At 34.9% G+C, this 17,083-nt stretch overlaps 1 protein-coding gene across 5 annotated transcripts; it reads left to right on the top strand.

Moving 5' to 3' along the window:
• Positions 1–4,884: 4,884 nt before the first annotated feature.
• LOC129898621 (uncharacterized) lies at positions 4,885–16,858 on the top strand. Of its 5 annotated transcripts, none has more exons than XM_055973231.1 (14): positions 4,885–5,137; positions 5,222–5,386; positions 6,105–6,203; positions 6,276–6,410; positions 6,525–6,593; positions 6,755–6,851; positions 6,989–7,091; positions 9,384–9,594; positions 9,754–9,867; positions 10,460–10,591; positions 14,451–14,531; positions 14,818–14,934; positions 15,106–15,258; positions 16,631–16,858. In XM_055973231.1, exons 1-13 carry the CDS (start codon positions 5,030–5,032, stop codon positions 15,214–15,216), a joined length of 1,542 nt encoding a protein of 513 aa, XP_055829206.1. In that variant the 5' UTR covers positions 4,885–5,029; the 3' UTR covers positions 15,217–15,258; positions 16,631–16,858. The 5 variants fall into 5 exon arrangements, with proteins under 5 accessions (XP_055829206.1, XP_055829205.1, XP_055829209.1 ...); XM_055973230.1 differs by lacking the exon at positions 16,631–16,858 and adding an exon at positions 15,796–16,593; XM_055973234.1 differs by lacking the exon at positions 16,631–16,858 and having other exon boundaries at positions 6,309–6,410; positions 15,106–15,329.
• The last annotated feature ends 225 nt before the right edge of the window (positions 16,859–17,083 follow it).

The following is a 17,083-nucleotide window of genomic DNA, read 5'->3' as shown; positions in this document are numbered from 1 at the left end:
CTTTATGAAACAGGATGGGCCTCATATCACAATATCAATCTCATATTCTGATTCTCATAACTACAATTTCAACCAAAATTAATGTAATGTACCAAGCAGGGGCGGACCTACATGCAGCCTAGGGGGTTCATCCGAAATCCCTTCGTCGAAAAATTACACCGTATGTATAGAATCAATTTGTTGATTTATGAGTATATATTTAATAATGAACCCCCTGAACACAAGCCAAAGACTTGGTCCAGCGGTAAAGGGGTTCACGAAATTGCAAATTCTGGAGCTAAGTCTGCGGGTTCGAGCCCGGGTAGGAACATTTTTTTTTTCATATTTTAGTTTCAGCCAATTTTAATTTTTATTTGCTTAATAAATGAAACGTCCAACCCCAATATTGTAATATTAAACTATATTATATGTGTTTAATTATTTTACATTAATATTTTAGAGCACAACATAAAATGAATTACACTTTACAATAAATTTTTTTCTATTTTTATAAAATTAAGTAAAAGTTATAACTTTTTTTGAGTTTTCATATTTAAAATTTAAAAAAAAATTCTCTCATACTCATTTTAAGTCAAACATTTAATTTTTATTTGATTAAGGAATAATATGATTATAAGTAAGATTAAATAAATAGGATTGGATTTTGGAAATATTCTCTTATCCTTCTACTACAGATTAGTGACCACAACTTAAGAAAAAATATGCCTTTAACGTACAAATCAAGAATTAAGAAAATCCTCATTATTAAACTTTTATTTAATTATTTCTCTTATTTTAATATATTTTTTTGGATAGTATAATCTTTTGTGTTCCTTATTTAGTTTCAAAAATTGAATAATGTATTTATACAACAATGACGGCGACAGAACCCATAATTAAAATTTTAAAAATACATTTTCTCATATTGATTTTAATATTATGTCAAACGCGTACTTTCTCTATTTTATTGTTAGTGTTGAGCTAAAGTTGAATTTTATCTAGTTGCTTATATTTGATCCGACCCGTTCATATATGACCCGATCCGATCTGCTTATTTGTGGATACTATTAGCGTGTTTACTTATTTTTTTGAACCCCCTCGATGAAAATCCTGGTTCCGCCACTGGTACCAAGTTAGTGACTTGTGAGCGATTCTACACACGCACACCATGATCATGTCAATGATCACACAGAAGTCTTCAAATCAATGTCATAATCAAACTCCCAATAGTCTCTGTATATGGGTTCAAACTAAACTCCCAATAATCTTCATCCCTATTTTAATTTGGACTTTTAGCAGTTGTTATTACTGTATTTATTAACAAAACGATTGCAATCCTCAATATACACATCACAACTATATATATATATATATATATATATATATATATATATATATATATATATATATATGTAATGACCCGTTAGGTCATTTTGAGAACGAGTCCTCCTCCTTTCATATGAGACCCTTCCTGTAAAATTTTAATGGATTATTTGGACTATTCAATAACTTTGGTTAATTAGTTGAGAGATAATTTTAGAGAATTAATTTAACTGATGGGCTAAAGTGTTAATTTATTTAATACCCTATACCACTTTTCTTATATTTAATAAAATATGTTAGTAGGGTTTGTCACTTTTAGTAGATGATTAATTTAGAAAAAAAAAAGAAGAAAATAAATAATAATAAAAGAAAAATAAATAAAATATATATATAATGCCATCAGATGAGAGACAGCGACGAACAAAAAAAAACGAACAAAAAAAAAATACGGAGGAAGAAAGAAAAAAAAGGAGAAAAGAAAAATAAAGGAGAAGAGAAAAATAGGGATTTTCATTTCAAAGCGTCAAGGTAATTATTCTCATCCTTTCCATTAAAATTTCATGTGATTATGAACATATTTTTTAGGGTATATCGATGGAGAAATAATGTTGAAATAAGAAAATATGACCCTAGGGTTCTTCACATAAAATCTTGATTTTGGGGTCGAATAACGATCCGTTTTAGCTGAAATTTGACATGTGAGTTTATTTAACATGAGTGAACATAATCAGAAAGAAAATTTCAGATTTGACTTCAATGACATAGAATGAGTTAGTTCCCGAATTTTGATATATTAAGATAGAGAATTAAATATTAGGTATATTATATTTTATGAATTCTATTAAATTTATAATATTGGGGACATTGGAACCTAACCCTAGGCTTAAAATTTGGAAATATGAGAGTTGACATGTTATTTGACATCAACATTAGGAACTTGATTATAGATTTGGGTAAGTTTTGGGTCTAGGCTAGACATATAATAATATGGGTGTTGTTAGTTTCGAAATCTTATTGTGGTTATTTATTTGATTAGATTATACTTATTTGGAGGCCCAACGAAAAGGAAAGGCTCAAGTACCAGAGTAATTGCTTGATTAATTAAGGCAAGTGAATTTCTAAACCTCAGTTTAAGCTTGTAGATGCTTGTATTTCCGTGTTATGTGTATTGGGGAGTAATGAGAATTGAACTGAGTTATTGACTGTATGATTGACCTTAAAACTGGAGATGAGGAGTATGAAATGGTGATCTAATGACATGTATTGGTGGAATTGATATATTGTGATTTTGGACATGTGAAATGACTATGTTGATGTGAGATAGGAAAAATTATTGTTGTTGTCATGTTATTATCGTGAATTATATGAACATGAATTGATTGCATTGGTTCTGACATATTGTGTTGAGACTGAAGATGATATGAAACAAAATGGGGTCGGGCCACACACTCCGTGACAGGTATTATGAAACAAAGGGGTCGGGCCACACGCTCCGTGACAGGTATTATGAAACAAATGGGTTGGGCCACTCGCTCCGTGGCAGGATATATATATTGAGGGGACGGGCCACATGCTCCGTGGTAGGTTACATGGACAGAAATGTCCCCCATGGGTTCCAGACTGTGATTCAGCGGATGTGTACCGATAGGACATGCATGCATCATTTCATTGCACTGCATTGCACCTTTCTGATATTTGTGAATTTGTGTTTACCCCCATATTGCTCTGTGTGTGCTGAACTTGACTTGGTATGATTCATTGACGAGACTATTGATGAGTATTTGTGGACTGTATTACTGTTGTTATTGTACAAGTGTAGAGTTGGGCAGATTTTATGCAGGTTGTAGTTAAGGAGGTTCGGTTGGGAGGACAAGAGTACTTGTATCTATTGAGCTTTGCTTAGTTTTAGTTGTCCACTTGCTGAGTACCGTGTTGTTTGATACTCACCCCTTGCTTCTACACTTGTGTGGGTTGTGAGCCCGGACTTGCTTAATCTCCTAGTGTTTCCACCACATTCGAGACTATTATTTAGAGTGTTGAGGTAGCTGTTACATCCATCTAGCGGACATCTCTTACTCTTTTAATATGTTTTAGTCCTATTCTAGAGACAAAGACATTGTGACTGTATTTTCTTTCGTACTTCGATAATGTATTAGTGGCTTGTATATGTGACAACCAGTCTTGAGGATTTTGAGATTATTTATTTATTTTTGACTAAGTTAAACCTTGCTTTATCTCAATTACTTCCGCATTTACTTTCCGTTGAGTTTTAGGCTGACTTATCTCAGTGGGTTGAGATGAGTGCCATCACACCCATATTTGAATCGTGACAATATATAATAAACATATCACAAAGCCAAGATCAGTAATAAAAAAATACATTGTATGACAAGAATAAGTTGATTTATAATAATCGACATATACAAAGATTATTAATACAATTCTAGTATGTAATTAAATAGACCTAAGTCATTAGCAAGGCATATTATACAAATAATCATGACAAATATATGAAAACTATGCACAATAATTGACATTCAAGTAAGTCCTTTAGCCAACAAAGATATAGGCTCTGTTAGGATTTTTGTCCTGATTTTCTTATCATATTTTAATTTTAATTTTTGTTTAAAGAAAAATTAAATTATTACCATAATTGTTTTTACTTCAGGAGTATAAATTTCTTGCATATTTGGTTATTATTAAGGAGGTAATCTCCTCCACATTTGAGTATTTACTTTTCTCTTATTTTTTCAGAAAAATTACTTGGGTGAGTATTTTTTATTAAATAATTACTGATTTTAGCGATATTTTTTTATTTATTACCATCTGTAGCAATACATAACAATACTATGATAAATCTGTTATGTATTAAATGTGAATTATGCATGAAATATAAATGTATTACAAGTATTTTAAAATATATTATGCTTGTTTGGTAAGAAATTGACACAATGTATTATAAGTTTATTAAAATGTGTGATAAATGTATTATCCATGAATAAAACTTATATTATATGTGTTTTATAAAATATGTAATATAATTGTATTATAAATATATTATGAGTGTCCAGTGAAAAAATCTTTATTGGTATAGATGGTAAATATTTTCTTAATATATCATATCTATGTAAGTTTCTCTTATTTTTTTGTCATCTTATTTATCGCCATTATGATTTGCAATTATTAGATTCTGCACGACACTCTGATTATTTTGATCCCAACATGCTCATCACTATATATATATGACTCTCTCTGTATATATCAACCCAATCCTGCATAGTCAAATTTTAAAATATTTCCTCCATTTTTTTTAGTTATCATGATAAAGTTTTGCACAATTTTTAAGAAAAATTAATTAGAAATATATTTTGACTAATATATTCTTTAATTTTTATCTATTCATCTATCTCTTAATCATGAAATAATTAATGCTAAAGACAAAATTTTAGAAAATAATTAATTATCTCTTATTTTTAAAAATACTTAGAATACTTGACGAGAAAAAAAAAAAGAAGAAAAAATTTGACAAAGCCAATCAAGTGATTAACCATTCTTCTTCTTGTTGTTATTTCTAACTTATAATATACAACTCCACTACTGTATATATTATTTTTCCTCTCAAATAAAAGAAGACCCTCCATACAACTACAGGGTCGCAAAGTGCAGATCCTCAGTGTGTTAACTTTGTGAGATCTCTGTGTGTTTGTATTCCTTGATCGAGCATGAGATGAATTTGGTGGGCAGAGATCGAATCGAGGCATTTGTTTCCATTTTCGTAACTCTTCTTCCTCACGAGCTCTCCTCATTGCTTTACTCCTCATCCACTTTTTTCTTTGTAAGCATCAATCAAATCAATTCCTCATTAACATCTTCTTGGTTCTTTTTTTTTTTAAAAAAATTAATTTAATGATATATGCAGATTTTGAGCTCATACTTTGTGGTTCTTCCTTTACGTGATGAAGGGGCTATATCTTTGGGATTGGGGAATCTCCCCAGCTTGTTTGTGGGATCCTTGATACTCACACTCTTTGCTGCCCCTCTTTCCACCTTTATCTTTTCATTGCCTAATCTTTCCAAGTCCAAGGTAACTCACTAATTCCTTGCTCTACTATATTTAGTCTTTTTACACAAGTAGAGGAGGAGAATCATAGATAAAAAATTCTTCATAACAGATTATATGTTAAAAATTGTTGTTTTTCCAGATGAAACCAAGTTTAACACTTCTTTCGACTCTATATTTAATATACTTCCAGTGGAATTAATTGCTGTTAAGTGGTAGTTTTAGACCCTGTTGGAGTGCTAGTAATTCTGCACTAGTGTGTTGTCTCTATTAGGTTTTTAACAAAGCTTACAATCTATTCCCCATTTGCATTTCGAATAACTCCTCCGTGCCTCCATATTAGTATTAAGCATGATGTAGTTGTCATTTGGTGGTTTCCATTTGACTACAACACAGTGTTGTATTATACCTGTAAAATTTTTGTTTTATTGATGTATTTGATAAATGATGATTTTCATCCTAGTTGGTGTCATTTGAGAGTTATATTGAATTCTTCTGTGAGTCCAAAATATCTGGCTGTATTTATATGATTAATGAGAAGAAAGAATGCAAATCTTGGCATTCTACGACATAAGGATATCAAATTATACACACTCTTTTTATTGTCTAATGCTATGAATTAGGTTCAGCTACTTACTGCCTTCTTGTGTGGTGAGACCAATTTGGAGTGTTAGAAACTGATTTAGGTTTGTTTTGGGTCTTTTTAAATGTCATCTGTAATGGTCGCTTCTTTAAATTCCAGGCTTTGGTCTTGATACACAGGTTTTTTGGGGTCACACTTGTTGCGTTCTACATCCTGTGGATTTCTTCTACTCCTGGGAGTTCACCATTTAATATCAAGGTACAACTTCACGATTTGGCAGCAACCTTTTGATGATGCAACTGTTATGATTAAAAAATGGCAATAATGCAGGGACTGCTCTCTGTGTCCTCAACTTTAAAACAGGAATTAAAAGTGGAGGTGAGTCACACGAATACCCCAAACTCGTCCAGTTGGAGCAACCATGGGTGGTTCTACGTGTCAGTGAGAATTGGCCTGTTTCTTTGGGTAAATGCTTTTGCTTTAATTCTCAACTATTACAATAACTTCTAATAGTAGTTCTTTTTTTCATTTCTTTGATGTTTGTTTCCTGAATAAGGTTCTTGCTTCATTGTTTCTCAGGTTGCTTTGCTTAATCTTATTACTATATCTTCAACTTGGGCTAGAGTTATTGATGTGATGGATAGTGAGGTAATTGTGCCTCTAATTGATTCGTTAATTTTGAACGGACCTACAGAAGGGACGTTCAAGGGATTTAATATGTGCCTTCCCTAACCATAATAGATCAAGATATTGCTTTTACACTTCATGGTAGCAATTTAAGATATAGTTTAACTTTTTCCTGTATACAGTCAGGTTCACGATTGTTTGGGTTTATTGGTGCTGGTGCTACACTCGGCCAGCTGTGTGGTTCATTATTTGCCACAGGAATGGCTTGGTTAGGACCGTGTGTGTATCTCTTTATGATTATCTTTTTTTTTTGAGACAAAATCTCTTTATGATTATCTTGCTTCCTTATTCTTATTATTCTCTTGAGGCTCTATTGTTTTCTATTTTCTTAGTAGTTCCCTTTTGTTTTTTTGCAGATTTACTTCTTGTTTCAGCAATTCTCATGGAACTTGCTGCACAGTCATCAAAAGGAATCAAGAAAGACGTCTTACAACTTCCTGAAGAACTATCTCCCATCAGGTTTTCTTTTTGTTGTTCTTGTTCTACCCCGATCAGGGAGTATCACTAGATTTTTTAGCAATAAAATTATCCACTAGATGAGATTAGGAAAAGGGATATCTAATTTACAATCAGCTCGCTAAGCTCCCTCGATAGCTCCTTCCATGCAAGCAATTACTGCTCTTTCTCTCCCTATTAACCATAGGATGGTTGTCTCATGTTTCTTACCCTGTTATTCCTGGTTTTCTGTTGCATTGCAGTCTCATCTTTCTCTGAATGGGGATCTTTATTAGTGAAAGTTCTCTCTATGATAACATAATTTTGTCTAGTCTAGTTGAGTCATGGTGTAAGTTTGATATAGATCTCTATATTCCAGCTCCCTTCATTTTTTTGGGGGATACGTAGGTGTTTGATCTAGCAGGAAATGCTTTTTTATCTGAACAAACTGAAAAAAGAGATAGGTATTGTACTCACAAGTTACCATGAACCTGATATCTTTATCTGTACAGTTTGATGGTCCAGGAGTATAAAGAAGATGACATTATTTAACTCCTTAAGAACATACCGTACGAATGATTGTAAATCAGTCTGGACATGTGCTTCCTCTACACTTTACCAATTGAAGGCATCTCTCTGGACAATGATACGCCCAAATTACACCTCTAAAATGAGATATAAAGCGGTTGGTGTCAAATATAGAACCCAATCAAGGTTGGGGTCGAATCCCACATAGAAAATAGTGAGAAATATGTCAGGAGCGGTTATCCGGCGGGTAGTCTTTATTTCAAGTGGCGTTTGCAATATGAAAAGTAAAAGTACTTGTATCTTGTGTTATCAGTAACCACTTTGGTGAAAGTTTTGTTGCTTGTGTTCAAATAATGAGAGTGAGCTAGGACTGTGTTCCCCGTGATTTCATAACTTAACAGGTTGATTCGATTAGTGATCTATCCCGGCGATATACATGCAAAACTAATGATAAGAGTTCAACTAAAGTCTTTTGACCCAATTAGATGAATATCACTTTCTATCCTTTCGGACTACAAATGGTTATGTATTAAGCTTCGTTAATGGTTTCGGATTGATTATCCTCGTGAGAGCTTAAATCATTAGATGAGGTTATTAGCCTCAAATCTCTGTTGTTAATCTCTTTTCCTAACCATTACTTCTTTTTCAAGCAAGTTAAGATTTATGGCAAGTTCTAATGTTTGCAACCGTTCCAAAGCAATCAAAGCGAAGAGATTAACAATACATGCAGTTTCACCATTCAAGAATCACTAGTCATCGCATCCGCACACTGTCCAGTGGTAGCTGGCCTTTGGCAGACTCCATTTTCTTCCGCATACTGATAAGGGTGGCTGCATATGCAGAGTAGAACTCACAGATCAAGACGGGGCTGTATTCGCCCGGAGGTTGGCGCATATACCCCAATCCGTATTGATAAAAAAAGTCTGAAAACTCAGGCATCTCTACCAAATCAGAGGATCTGATCTGTACCTTGTCAAACACATTCCTTTTGATGTTACCCCTCTGATTGGTTCGGAGCCCCTCGTAGAATATCTCTCTCATGCCATCGACCTGCCACCGGATCTCTTCTCTGTATTGGGCATTCTTGCCCCTGATCTCAAGTTGCCTCTTTTTTTTTTCTGAATAGGAGGTAGTGTCCATAGACTTGGTCCTGTCGCTCGCTGACCCTGTACGTCCGAAACTAGCATCCCCGGACTCACTTGAGCTGCTCGAAGTAGAGGTCTACCCTTCCTCTTCAGACTTGGGAGAGTGGGCTTGTTGCTGCCGTGTTTTCAACCTCGTGGTGCGAGGCTGCAGTTGCGGTTGTTCTTCTACCTCCGAGTCCGGAGTATCCCGCAAGCAGGAAGCAAACTCTCTAGCTTCCTCCCCATCGTCGCGGTTGAGATTTTGGAGGCATGGTACCTGCGGGGTGTAGTTGTTTGTACATGTATACACACTATACAAAACAAAGACAAAGTACAAAAACATTTTTCTTGGCTATCAAACATAAGTATATAAACAAAAAGAAGACACAAATTGCGAAGTATAAAACTATTGGACAGTATTAGTTTTCTAGATATAAATCTTCTGATATGGAGGAAGAATGAAGTCGAGTACACATACTAGCAATGAAAAAGAGGCACTTTATATGTATGTCCTTGCATGGCTTACTTTCTCTATCCCCTTCCTCATCCCACCCCACCCAAAATGAAAGAAGAATATTATAATCGAGTAGTCTTAACCTTTGTGGGATTATACCAGGTACGTTGTTGTTGTCGTAGTCTCTAACCTTTAGTGCTTTGTATTTAGGGAAGCTGATATCAATCAAGCTGAAGAGGCCGAGAATATACCAGGGCTCACACAGAGAACAACTTCCCCAAAATCGCCAGCTTCTGTAGCAAAGCCTCAGTTCTGGGCTATATTGGATGGGCTAAAGCTCATTCTATCTTCGACTTACTTGTTGCACGTATCATTATTCCTTTGGCTGAGTGCAGTTGTGTCCTCCTTTTTTTACTTTCAGGTATGAGAAGAATTTCCTCTGATTAAGTGACAGAATGGATGATGATCTGTAATGTGGTGTATTTATGTGATTTACTGATCTCACATAGATGACCGTCTTTGTGAAAGACCAGCTTATAGTTACTGCAGCCTCACCCCCAACCTTTTGGCTCTTTTGCAGAAAGTTACTGTTATTGCTGCTGCAGTAACAGATCCCACTGGTAGAAGGAGATTATTTGCACAGATCAATAGCTTTATTGCTATTTTTATCCTTGCCGGACAGCTCACTTTGACGGTATGGTGTAGATGTATAACATGCATAAGTTCAATCACAAAGCTAATCCTATTTCTCCCTTGTGTGTGTCCGAGGGAAAGGGGTATTGAGGCGATATTCAATTTCTCCAATTTGTGGAAGTGTATACAGTCTCTACATACTGCTTGAATAACTCTAATTTAAAACTTCTTTTATCTACTCTCAAATGTGATGGATGTTCTGACTGGTGCCTGTGGTGAAGGCTTCTTCCACTCCAAATATTCTTGTCATTTCACATCACTTTTCTTATCTGAGTTCCACCATAGACTATTTCTTTCACTTGGGGGTGTGTAAGAGTATTAATATCATGTTGGTAATGTCAGCTCCTAGTGAGTTAGTAGAATATTTTGAAGGATCCACAAAGAATTCCCATGTATGCAAAGTCAGTTAAGTAGAATTTTAAAGTGACATCTAGGACAGTTTTATAAGTTGATCAATTTCCTAGTGTCTTGAACTGCAGTTCCTCTTCTTTCTTTTATTTTTCTCTACACTTTACAGCATGTTAGATGGTTCATTTTAATTGTATCTCCAGTGTCACAAGTTTTAAAAGTCCTTATTCGCCACTTGGTTGCAGGGGCGCATCCTTACTTTTGCTGGTGTTACTCTAGCCATTTGCTCTGCACCATTTGTTGCCTTGGCAAATCTAATTGCTTTAGCAGTATGGCCCACATGGATTGTAGTGGCCGTCTCAGAAACTCTGAGGAAGGTATATTTTCTTTAGACCTTTTTCCCAACCTCTAAAGAGAAGTAATAAAAATAATGACGAGAAGCTGTAAAGGAGGAACGTCATTCAGGTATTTGTATAATTTTTAGTTGGCAGAATACATTATCACCCCGTAAACTTGGCACAATTTATTCAGTCCACATCTAAACTTTCCGTAGTCCTCATTACCTCCTTCTTTCCCTATAGACCAATCTCACCTGATGGAGGTGAGACCCACGCGCTTCAATGTGGATTCTTTGTGTGTGCCATTTTTAAAAATAAAAATCTTTTTATACTCATTAAATGTTTGGATCATCTTTTCCGGGCCAAATTTGTAAAAGAGTTAGCAACTCCATTATTTAGGCGATTTTTTTTTTATTTGACCGAATATAATGGATTGGGCTGTGCATTCGATTTTTCGGTTTTGTTTTGCATTATTCCGTTTCTGTTTTTCGTTTTTTGGTTTTGATAAAATGTCATCCAATCCGAACCAAAATAAATTTGGTTTGATTCAGTTTTGCTCTTTTCGATTCATTTTTATTTTTTCAGTTTTTTTTTCCGGTTATTCAGTTGTGTCATATAAGAAAACACGGATCTAATATAATTGAATAGTTATATTTAAATGACAAGAAAAGAATAAATATTATAAAGAATGAGAAGTGATAATGTCAAATCTCTTAAATTAATACTTCTCCTAAATTCAATTCACATGATTGAAAATAGTAGACAACACTGATAAGATAACAGTATATATATGTTTGATGAGATATCCAAACACTTCTAGTCTCCTACACTAGCATAATGGAACTAGTCAACAAGAATAAGCTTGCACTCCTAATATTAATATCAAACCAAAATGTAGGTATTGTTTAATGCTAGTCGATTTCTTTATTGACCATGTACCAAGAATGAAATGTGTTATATATATATAAACATAATATATACTCTATTAGTTCAATTTTTCGCTACTGGTTTTCTAAAATCCGAAACCAAAATTTCAAATCCGAAACCATACCAAAAAACCAAATTAAATAAGGAAAAAAATCAGTTCGGTTTGATTTTCGAGTTAATCCAAATAATGCACACCCTAATAATAGAGTTCAACCAAACTCTTTCAAAATTGATAAGAAATATAAGTTAGAAACAAAAGTTCATTGCATCTAAAGAAGAAATAAGAATAGCAAGATGGAAATCACAATATATCTCTAGGGGTGGCGGGTTGACCTTGATTAATTATGTTCTTGATTCACTACCAACCTACATGATGTCAGTATTCCCAATTCCCAAGAGGGTAATCAGTAGGTTGGATTAATGAGAAGAAAATTCCTCTGGCAAGGAAACAGTATTAGAAAAGGCTAAAACTTTGTTAAATGGGATGCAGTGATAGTGGGAAAGAAGCATGGAGGTCCGGGAATAACGAACTTGATGAATCAAAGCAAAAATCTTAGGATGAAATGGCTGTAAGACTGGAAGTTCAATAATGAAGAGCAAACCTACTGGAAGGAAGTCATTAAGACAAAATATGTAGAGGAAGAAAACTGGATGACCAAAGAAGTGACTACTCCATATGGGGTCAGTGTATGGAGATCCATTAGATCTCTGTGGCATTAGTTTAATGCTAACACAAAGATCAAAGTGGGGAATGGAGAGAACAGAATTTTGGAAGGATGTTTGGCATGAAGCAGGTAGGCTATAGAGATCCTTTCCTTCCATATTGCCTACCATATACTAGCTGGGATAATTCTCCATTTTCTCTGTTCTTGGACTGCTTTCCTGCTTCCTCCCAACTCTGGATTGCTTCTGTGATCTTGGCAAGCATGGTCCATGGCATACCCTTAAGATTCGGGAATGACCTCTATAGTTGGCCAGTGATCTTGCAATGTAGAAAGAGATGCTCACCTGTCTCAGCAGTTTACCCACAAAAAAAATCTAGAACATAATGGTATCCGCCTCCTATTTAAGTTGTCTCGAGTCAGTACAGCTTCTTTGGCTAACAACCAGACAAAACAGGCCACTTTGAGTGGGATTTTTGACTTCCAGATTCCTCTCCATGGCCGCTGACTTGAGGCTGATTGGGGTGGTTCAGCCAGTTGTATGCATAGCCCACCTTAAAACTGCCCTTCGAATTGCCTTTCCACCACAAAATGTCTTGATCCCCTTCCAGTCCATTAAATTACCCAATGGTGTTGAAAAGATCTGCTACCTATGAATCTCCCAGTTATTTAATTATCTTCTAAAGATGAAGTTCCACCCTTGAGGAGTCCAGTGATCTACTATGGTCTTCTGTTGGTGGGATACTAGAGAATATATATCAGGATACCAGACCTAGAACTTTTTATAGTATTGAATAATAGTATGCAAAAAGTCAAACTAAATTGTTTTATGCTACTATGTTTTTGGTGTAATCAGTTATACTCAAATGATACTATCTCCATAGTTGATATCCTAGACTCAATTCAGGAAAAAGATAGTAGGATTTGAAGTACATGTTGTAAATATTGACCAGTACAATTTTAGTACTCTCTTTTGAGGAATATACAAAGTTACCAGTTTCAAAAAAAGAAGAAGAAATAAAACGAATTACACTGTTGGAACTCTATTATATTGTTTAAAGCTTTTATTATATGGCAACAGATAATGAAGTTCCAGCCATTTTTTTTTTTTACAGATTTGTCCCGAAAAAGAAAAATTACATAGTTGAAATGAATAGACATCACATCTAAAGAAGAAACAAAAAGAAATACACAATTTTGGAGCTTCATTATTTTGGCTAAAACTTTTTCTATTTGGCTAAGAATAATGAAATTTCAACTATGTTTTTCACATATTTGTCCTGAATAATAATACATAATAGAAATAAATAGCTATTGCATCCAAAGAAGAAATAGAAAGAAATATACAATTAGAACCCATGATTGTAACTAATTTTTTTTATTTGGCTAAAAATAATTGTGTTCAGCCAATTCTTTTACATTTTTGGTATGAAAAAGAAGAAATACACAGTTGAAACAGACAAACTTTTCCTTTGAAAGGAGAAATAAAAAGAAGTTCAAAGATGGGGTAAAATATGCCTCTGTGAATCATCTATTCTTACATTGTAGAATCACCGGACAACTATGGAGATTGTTTTTTTAACCTCAGAGGAATAGCATGGAGCATGCCTGGGAAGATTACAGAGGCCTTAACAAGCTGGAAACAGGCTGGGGTTTTGGCCAAGAATAGGGGCAGGTGGAGGATAGTCCTAGCAAGCATTTGGTGGACAATATGGAAGGAGAGGAATTTTAGGTGTTTTGAGAGCATAGAGAACAGTATGCAACAGATTAAGCTTAATTGCATCTTGCTACTGTGTTTTTGGTGTAACCAATTACTTTCTAATGATCCTATCTCTATTGTTGATGTTTTAGACTCATTATAGACATAAGATCATAGATGTAGGTAGTACTTTGTAAATATGGGGGGTACTACAACTCTTGTAAGATTCTGATTCTAACATAAATATAAAAAGACACAATTGGAACAAATAGACTATCTATGTGGCAATTAATGGTTGGAAAGTACCTCACTAGGAAGCTAATTTTTCAATTTTCTTTACTTTCATGCCCTTAAAAGAGAGTGTATCCACACTCTCTCCCACATCCCCATCCAGGGCGTTGAGGCTATCAAAAACCAAGTTTATGGTGGATAATTAGAACAAAGAAAAGTTTAGGTTTTCTGAATAAGCCGTGCCAAGTTTAGGGAGGTAATAAGGTATTCAACCTTTTTAGTTTAACTGGGAACTAACAGATTTTGTGATGAATAAAAGATAAGTAGGCATACACACTTATGCAATTGAGCCTTGTATTTTGTTATCTTTTACGATTAGGTGGTCACATATGTCGTTACGAGGCCTGCAAGGGAGCTTCTTTTCACTGTTGTCTCACAGGATGAGAAGTATAAAGCAAAGGTATGGTATAAAAATAGTGACCTGAAAGATTGTCATTGTTCCATCTTGCATATTAGCAGCAGCTTGAATTGTGAATATCCTGTCTAGCATTTCTTGATTTCCAATTTTTAAAATCTTTTTGATAGGATATAGCAAAGCTAGTAGGTTAACATCATTTTATTAGGACTGCATAAGTGTTTCATGACACTTGAAAGGATTGTTGTGGTTATAAGTGTTCACTTGAATATCCCAGCAGTAGAATGATTCTATTGTTTCTTTTTTGTGGTATGCGAACGTTTCTATGCAGGTATGCATAGATGTGATTGTTCAAAGACTTGGGGATGCTACAGCAGCTGCAATGTACAAGCTACTCTTCAGCACTCTCAATGGCAAGGCATCAGCTGTTTCTCTATATGCCCTGCCTGTAAGTAAAACCTTCCTTGACAACACTACTCCTAAAGTCTGGAAATTATTGTCTTCGTTTATACAATTCCAGATGATTGGATACACACTGATGCACACTTCTATTTAGTGATTGAAAAGCCTCAGAGAAATTAAGGTTGAATGTTCAACGTAACTTTGGCACTTCTTTCAGGTCTGCTTGATGTGGATACTGACGGCATTTTATCTAGGACATCGATACAGGCAACTATCAGCGGATCATCCGTCTCAACCCACTGAAACATGTAGAAGATACGGAACATAATGCCAAACACAAAGAGTTTTTGTATCTTTCAGAACCTGGATGGTAAAAATAGCCGCTTTCCTCCTTTTCTTCTTGGGATCAGTTTCCATTCAGAATGAAGCATGGTCTCTCCTTTGAATGTGGTGTTTCCTTGTTGCTCGGATCTTAACCTGTGCTATTCAACAAAGCCCTCGTATCAAAATATTCAATAGTGATCACATAACTTGAAGAAGGGCCTTTAAAAAAAACTTCAAGAAGAACCTCATCTACACTCAGGGGAGACACTGAGCTAAGGTCAAGTTATTCTTGACTTTTGGAAGTGTGCCTACAGTAATCAATGGCATGGTTCATCTTTGGTTCCTTCTTAATGAATGAATCCATTGCGCTAAGCTTTTTCCAATTTTCGAACTCGGTAGACTGAACCTATAATAGAGGCAGCCTGGATTTGGGTGCCAGGTGATTGCTGTTTAATATGACCCTGTTCTGTGCTATAGGTCAAGTATGAACCCTCCTAAATGTGAAAATAATGATCGTTCTCTTTGAGATTTTATTAAAAAATAGTCCTTATCCAAGTAACTGACGTGAAAATTTGTTCTTTAGCTTCAATATATGCGGTTCAAGGGCGATGTCTCAAGTTCTGGCAGTTAAAGTTGCTTGTTCCAGAGTAGGGATACGACTCTAGTGGTTGAGGATCGACCTAAAAGCTGGACACAGATATTCTATTTGGAGAAGTGAATCAGGAAATCAACTATATTTCCTCGATTGTCACAATTTTTATATACATTTTTGGGTGATTTTGATGTCTTTGCGGTTGTTAGTTTCTTATTGGTCAATCTGAGATCCATCTCTAGGGTAGGACATTGTCCTGCAAGACATCCATTCTAATATTTAATGGTACAGTATACAAATTTATCACTTATTCGGTCCAAGTTATGGGGTTAACGAAAATTAGGTCAACCATTATACTGAGTTGGCAGCCATTTGCTTTTCAGTAAGACTGTAGTAGTCTGTACTTGCTGGTATAGAAAATGGAGCAAAGAACAAAGACAGTGATAGAACCATCACACCAAGTCTAGTGTCAATAGCTGTGAATGGTGCTCAACAGGTTGGTCTAGTGGCAGTGTCTCAATAGCTGTGAATGGTGCTCAACATTCGGCCATTGTTGGGAACAGTGACTCTTTTTTGCATACTACTATAGTTTGCGACAAATTGGAGCTGGCAAAATATAGACACATTGCGAGAACCTGTACTGATTTCCTTTGGATATTCATAGGAGTAAAAAGTTTTCGTGATATTATCCATTCTTTTACTGCTTTCATCTCGATTTACATATAAATACGTTCTTATTAAAGAAACAGTGGATGCCCTTTAAATTAGAACTCTGTATCCCACATCTGATTCAGTTCATGTTTCATTTTTATTGGCTGCTTATCAGGTTCATAAACATGCCGATGGATGATAGGTATGTGAGAAATGGAGAGTCTGAACAGAAATTCATAGGCAGTAGAAGATGGAAACAAGAATGTTTATATAACAAGTGCCCCTTCCATAGCCATCTCAAGTCTCAGTTATTGACCAGGAAAACAATTTATATATACTAGGAAAAAAAAAGGGGAGGTTTCAGGCTCCACTAACACGCTTGGCAAATAGGCAGGTTGGATTGAAAATGGGTAGGTTAAAAATGTGAGAAAATATCTAACCTACCTATATTTAGTACGGATAAAAATGAGTTGAGTAAGAAATGATATGATTACCCATATTTATTATCTACGCCTTCCTGAATACTAAAGACAAACTGCAAGTTCTAAAATTATGTGATATTTGAAATAGAGGAGCTAAACCTTTGAAACATTTGAAGCAACATGTGATCTTCAAACAGAACTAAAGG

The sequence above is a fragment of the Solanum dulcamara genome, chromosome 8, assembly GCF_947179165.1.
Source record: "Solanum dulcamara chromosome 8, daSolDulc1.2, whole genome shotgun sequence".
NCBI classification, from domain to species: Eukaryota; Viridiplantae; Streptophyta; class Magnoliopsida; order Solanales; family Solanaceae; genus Solanum; species Solanum dulcamara.
Note: the sequence above shows the minus strand (reverse complement) of the source record. Positions and strands in the feature narration are given on the sequence as shown.